The sequence below is a fragment of the Limulus polyphemus genome, unplaced genomic scaffold (assembly GCF_000517525.1).
Source record: "Limulus polyphemus unplaced genomic scaffold, Limulus_polyphemus-2.1.2 Scaffold959, whole genome shotgun sequence".
Classification (NCBI taxonomy): Eukaryota; Metazoa; Arthropoda; class Merostomata; order Xiphosura; family Limulidae; genus Limulus; species Limulus polyphemus.
In genome coordinates this window covers 153,875-160,987 of record NW_013666569.1, presented here as the reverse complement: position 1 = coordinate 160,987, position 7,113 = coordinate 153,875, and the positions used below count along the sequence as shown (strand labels likewise).

The window sequence follows — 7,113 nt, the reverse complement described above, 5'->3', positions numbered from 1 at the left end:
GAATGAACATACTGAATTCAAATTTAGGGTCTGAAATAACTGTCATGGAACCCCATCCAGTGTCTTAACTATATAGAAAAAAGTTAGGAACTAGCATATGGTACCAGTATATGCTAGAATAAATCAATTTAATTTGATAAAAACAGTGTTTAACACTATATATTACGTTTTATTGCCATGTCATGGCCCAAAAAGCGTAGAGAATTGTCAGTAGAGCAGAGTTCACATAAAAGTTTTATGTGATGCTGGTTGGACTCACCGACAAATTGCTGCAGATTTGAAATGCTCCCCAAACACTGTCAAGTAAACCCTAGATCGTGAGACCAAGACAAGTAAATTTGAAAATAGGAAAGAAAGAGGCAGAACACCTAAACTCAAAGATACTGATGTTTGTGCAGCTTTTGGGACAGAAGGAAGACTGCCACTGATCTCAAGCATGAGATAAACGACCATGTATCAAAATGACAGAAAAGAGTCCAGATCTACAGTATCAAGAAGACTCAATGAGAATGGAATATTTGGTCATGTAGCAGTTAAAAAAACCTTTACTTTGGTACAAAAGGTACAAAAACAGAGCTGTTAATGATTAGAAAAGGGTGTTATGGACGGAAGAGTCTAAGTTTGAAATATCTGGTTCAAAGTGTAGGTTGTACTTCCGGCAGAAGAAAGGTTAAAAATATACTTAGTTCAATACACAGCACTTACTATGAAGCATGGGAAAGGCAGTGTGGTGGTTTGGGAGTGTTTTTCTGCTGAGGTGACAGGAGATATTTGCAAAATAGATGGGATATTGGACCAGTGCAAGTACCATCAGATACTGATCCGTCATGGTGTACCCAGTGGTTTGCATATTGTTGGTAAATGATTCTACTACCAAAAAAATAATGACCCCAAACACTCACCCAACCTATGCAAAAATTACTTAGAAAGAAGCTTCTGGAGTCATTCAAAGGATGCAATGGCCCCCACAGAGCCTTGATCTCAACCCAATTAAGCAGATCTGGGATGTGATAGATCAAAAACTTGACAAATCAAAAGTTCCTCCCAAAGAAACTTTATGGGAGTGTATTAGAGACATTTGGAGTAAAATCCCAAAGGACACTTTGATTAAATATGTTGCAAAAATGCCTGAAAGACTGTCTGCAGTTATTAAAGCAAAGGGGGGACACACAAAATATTAACTGTTTGCTGAACTCAAGCACTTCCACTGAGTTTGTGTTGTACTAAATGTAGATTAATAAAATTTTCATGTTTCACCTGTGATTTACCTTCCATTGTTCTTTGAAAGTAGCCTGAAATCTAATTTTTGACTTTGTCCTAACACTTTTGCACAGTACTGAAGACTTTAATAAACACAAACTGACATTATAAATGCACCACAATCAACCTGTATGATATTTTTGGTACAAATAATAATTTATTTTTTCATCATGTTCTAGAGACAACAGGAAATTTTCACTAGGACAAATTATTGACCATTCATTTTAGTACATAGCAAGACTTTTAAAAGTCATATATGGAATATTATGTATGTTCAACCACGAACCTCTGCTAATCCTATTACACCATTTTTAACTCTAAAGCAAACTGATGTAAGTCAGAATTTGTATGCACTGTGAAAATGATTTTTTCAGTAAGTCTGGCTAATAAAGAGACACTAGTATGGGCCAATGTACAATACATAGTGATGGTAAAGTGTACAATAAGGAAAACAACACTGCTTGTTGGATTGATGGCACATGTTTTGAGAATAGCTAGAACTGAGGTAGGGCCCCTAATAATTAAGCATCACAAAGTACATAAAGTATTTAAAAGTCTGTTCCATAACTTTGAAAGCTGAAAGAATGTAATGTCACAATTAAATGGAGGTGGGGTTATCACACGTGCTAACTTTGATTTGGACCATAAACAAAATAATAACAGCATACACAAATGTGTGTATGCCAATGTGCAATAATACAAGTGCATTAGTGAGCCCATGCACTTGAGTGAGTCAGACCCATACAAATGAAGTAACCAATGATATGACTGATTACATTACAGAATATAATAGCCTCATGAAGTAGAGCCTAAAATATTAGAGAAATAAAGTAAGAAACAAATTAGGAGTTTATTTTCATCACAAGGGAACAGCTAAACTATTAGTTTATTCCTTTTTGTCAACAAATAATGCAAAACAATCCTAAAGTAAAATAAAATGACTAGCTTCATGATGTCAGGAAAGTGTTTATACATTGCCAAACAATGGTGGTGATCTTCATCCATCAAAGCATAGCTCCAGAAAGTACAATGTACATAAGCCACTTTAATGTACATAGCTTTGACTTACAACAATTAAACATACATATCCGTGCCAATCGAAATATGTGTAGAAAATTTTAGGGCAATGCCTTCAGAATAATAAAGCGTTTGTGTGTGTACAGTTCCATATTATAATATAGATTATAATGTAATGGCAAATAACACATTAGACTAGTAGGAGAAGAAGTTGGATGGATATATTTTTTTATGAAGTTTACTGAACAGAACCTATGAATTGCATTTAAGTACAAAGATGTTTTACTGTGTCATAAAATTTAACAGAAGTAAATCACAATTTTTTGTTTTTTTCAATAGTAAGCTTTTTGACATAACAATATATGCTCAACAAGAATGTTATAAAATGAGTGTAATACTTTGCGAGATCTATAAATTCTGTATTTTAATACATGACCAGATGGTTTGGATCAATGAAAAATAACTTACGAGACTGAAACTATTTTCTGAATCTAACATTTAATACATTTTTAATCTATAACGATAAAAGGGCATGTCTGTGGGTCTGCGTGTGACCCCCCATAACTCCAAGAGGAAAGAACCTAGAAACCTGAATTTTTGTACACATACTAAGTGGACCATAAGGTTGTGCTTATGGATATAATTACTTATCAACATACATGCGTGCACATCTTTTTGTGAGGTAAGCAAGTAAAAATCCACATAGAAAAGAATTGTGACCACCATAGCTCCAAGAGGAAAGAACATAGAAACCTGAAATTTAGCACCCATTCTAAGTGGACCTGAGGGTGTGCACCTGGGTATTATTACTTACATCATCGACATGCGTGCACACAAGAACATCTTTTTAATGAGGCAAAATAGCAAAGAACCACGTAGAAAAGAAGTATTCCTTATATTACAAATAGAAATCACTGACAGACATGCACATGTATGCATGTTCATCTGTGTATGTGTGCCTGCCATAGCTCCAGAAACCAACAAATATTTTTTTTCAATTTTGTAGGTTACATATTTCATTTTATACTTTCAGCACATAGACTCTTAACAACAATTTTAGATTATACTTTTATTGCTAAGCAACGTCATATAAAAGCCATTGTTGGAATGTATTGTGATGAAAATACACTGGCTTTTCTATATATAGAGCGTGTCTGTATGTCTGTCTGTGATTTCTTTGGGAAAAAAAAACAATATTGTCTAGCCTGAAGCATTGCAATGGTAAAAAATTATAATAGATTCTGATAAAATGTGATAGAAATTTGTGATGTCAAATATTAATGTGAAATATTTAATGCAATGATAAAGTTCTTTGATAATAAATAATTCTTAATTTACTGTACTTTCTTTATGGCTTTTTTATGTTTCTGGAAAATAAAAATGTTTAATGTATTTCTGACTGTTCTCCTATGCTACAATAGGTTCAGAATACATACACTGACACAGTCATCTAGAATATATCAACCTAATATCCCGAGTGAAGCCAGGTACTTTAAATAGTATTTTTATATTTGTAACAAAAAATCCTCAATTGCTGAAAACAATTTGATATTTTTGTTGTATATCTGCCTTCTCCATGTCTATCCATGTTCAGTTTAGACTCCATCTCAATTATTTCACACACAAAAATAATGTATAAGGGAAAATATATATATATATAATCTGTGTAATTCTAAACAAATGGGTGAAAAATATACCATTAAGGTGATGGAAAAGATATAATGACTATATCTATTCTGATAATTTTTGACAATCCACCATTGCACTATAAGGAGTTTGAGAATTTCTGAGATATTTGGATATATTTTGCTTCAAAAGAAATGTTGTGATTGGTAGGGTGTCTGTCAATCAGCCAGTTAAGAGAAGCCTCACATATTGATTTCAGTTTAGCACTAACATCACTTCACCAATTTATAAGTACAATTCACACCATAACAGTTGTATTCAAGCAATTGGAAAATATAAACAGAGTCTCAACCATTACTCTGTCTTTCATATCCCAACCAGCCTGATGAGCACTCGTATTGGCAAAAGGCCTTGCCAGCACTGGATATAGTAGATATGGTGTGGTTGATATATTATTATCTATTTTTTTTTACTTTCACTCAAAAGTTCTTATTCATAATCAAACTAGACAAGACAATCTCAAATTGAGTCTACTAGTACTAGTATTTCATCTCTTCTCTGCAATTCATCCCCCAAATTTTTCCCCACTGGATTTGAAGAAAGTGGATGGATGGTTAATTTGATAATAGAAATAAAAAAACTCCTTTTAAACAGTACTTAAGACAGTCTCAATCATGATAGTAGTTAGTACTCTATACTTACCAATGCAAACTTTCAACTAGACTACAACATTAAGATTTTTTAAAGATGAACCCAAAGAGTGTCTTCATGGCAAACAATTTACAGCTATTTTTGGTAAAGATGTGATATAGTTATGTTCGTGTCTTTTTGACAACATAAGCTGCTCTCTACCTTCTCAGTTCAGCAGTTAACTATTCTTTGGATTTATTCTAAATACATATTGGGGAAAAGGTTTGTTTGGTTATATTACTTACAAGTAATAAAAGGAAATTAATCTTGCATCAAACAAAAGTCATACCTTCACTTCCAACTGAAGAAGTACTGTGAGTCATCATTGCTCTTGTGTCAGTATCTACTTTGCTGGGGGGAGTTACAGCTTGACAGATCAATGATGCCCATGTTACCATCATTTCTTCTGTACGTGGCAGTTTATGTAGGTTAAAAACTAGACCAGGTACCTTAAAGTAGATCAGAATGTCTCATTGTATAGAACAGGAACAAACACAAAAGAAGGTTAAATCAGACGTTTTTAATAGTCAGCAATGTAAGTGATTAAAATAAAAATCACTTTTTAAGTGGCTTTGATAAAACTTAAGAAAAATTTACTTTTACAATGACATCATGCAACAAGGGGAAACACCTTTTAATAGTTTCCTAAGTCATAAGAAAAAATGTGCCATACTTTTATCAATAGATTTGCTTAAAAAATACAACTTCTTTAATTAAAGGATGACCACATATAATTGAATACAATAAAATTTAACACTCAGTATGATAAAACATGCAAATTAATTAAACAATTCGTTTCTGCAACATTCAATATTTTAATTTACACTAGTTATGATTATCAAAATTACATTTCTAATATTACACACTACTTTTTGTTTCACTGCTTTTAAAGTGACTGTTGATAAAAGTATGGTACCTTTTTTTGTGTGTGTGACCTTGGAAACTATTAAAAGCTGCTTCCCTCATTGTATGGTACAATTGTAAAAGATTTAATGTGACATCATTTACTTATTCAATAGTGCAATCATGTGATGACTTTTGTATAAGACAGAAAATTTCAAAATATTAAAGTGCTTTCATTAAACTAATGTCTGACTATTCACAATATTTAGAAAAAGAAAGCACCCTAAGAAAATATATTTTAAAATTGGCTTACTCGAAGTTATGATTTTCCTATACTGAAAATGTATTTTCAATAGGTACTTCCCTCCACTCACAAGATCACCTATTCTCTTCCAGTGCTGCCCTCTATATACAATTTTTTTTCTGTATGCATGTCACATGCCTTCTGATCCCTCTTATTGGAAACAAATGATTCCAACATGTCTCACATGTAATTCATCATGCGCCACTTCACCAATAGGAGCATGACATGTGATGCATGTGACTCCCTCTATACGCCTCTACCGAATTATCACTTCAAGGTTTGGCAGAAGATGTAAGCAACAGAGGAAAGTGGGGAGAAAGGGTGGGAAGTGTGAGAGGAGGGAAGTACTTGGCAGAAATACATTTTCAGGATAGAAAAAATTATAAGTCCCGATACGGTACTTCCCTACACTCACAAGATTAGCTAGAATCCCACATTGATTAGGAGGTGGAACCAGTGGGACGGAATGACAGAAGTACCCCATAAAAGTGTCGAAAGGATACCCCTGGAAATGTGAAACCCAGATCTGAAGTTCTGATGAGATGAGGGGAACTGCACCACTTCCGAAACAGGTATACTCTTAATCCATCCATGAAATGTGTAGAAGATAAGGGTGGAAAGATAAGTGGATAAGTTGAAGAAAATTGTGGCAGGATACTGATCCTGACCATGTAAATATATATGTAACTCAATCCCACCAAGTATAAAAGTGGATAAGATAATGGACGTGCCCCTAGGTGTAGAGTGGCTAGAGCGCGATGGACTGTACTCGGTAAGTTAACTACATCCAAAACCTATGTCACTGGGAACCGACATCCATGTGGGAGTAGGATGAGGATCATACCTTCTTCACCCCAAGTTCAAGAGACCAGAGGGAATCTTGAACCACTTTGACTCCTGAGCATGACACATGCATTAGCTTTAATTGATCAATCCAGATACCAGACATCTGGTATCGAAAGGATTTCTATATAATATAAATCAACTCCCCCCAACAGTGAAACTGACCAGAACCATCCAAAACGCAATAACATGCTCAGATTAAGATACAACAGGGAATAGCAAAAAGGACAGAACTGGAACAATCCCCCTTTATCTCCACTGTAACTCACAACACAGAAGAAGTATGATCGAGGGAGGAAGATAGACACCCTAAACATGTGTGAGGACTTATGTTGGTTGGTTCTACTCAAAATTCAAAACACAGCCATGAGGTACCAACATCCACATGGGGGTAGGATGAGGGCTCCCAATCAAAGGGGTGAACTGCACTTTGAAGTCTCACTCCTTTGTGAATGTACAGTGCATATTGGAGGATATCACGTCATCTGAACCTGCAGAAAACCACCACCCTACTCTGCACTGAATGGTTA

General features: G+C 34.5%; 1 protein-coding gene across 4 annotated transcripts in view; it reads right to left on the bottom strand.

Moving 5' to 3' along the window:
* Positions 1 to 7,113, bottom strand: part of LOC106461435 (E3 ubiquitin-protein ligase HERC2-like) — a 295,564-nt gene that overhangs the window by 139,192 nt on the left and 149,259 nt on the right. For all 4 annotated transcript variants that reach the window (XM_022388408.1, XM_013921254.2, XM_022388410.1 and 1 more), the window contains exon 40: positions 4,883 to 5,042. In XM_022388408.1, the coding sequence (XP_022244116.1) occupies positions 4,883 to 5,042 (160 nt within the window). The remainder of the gene's footprint in view (positions 1 to 4,882; positions 5,043 to 7,113) is intronic.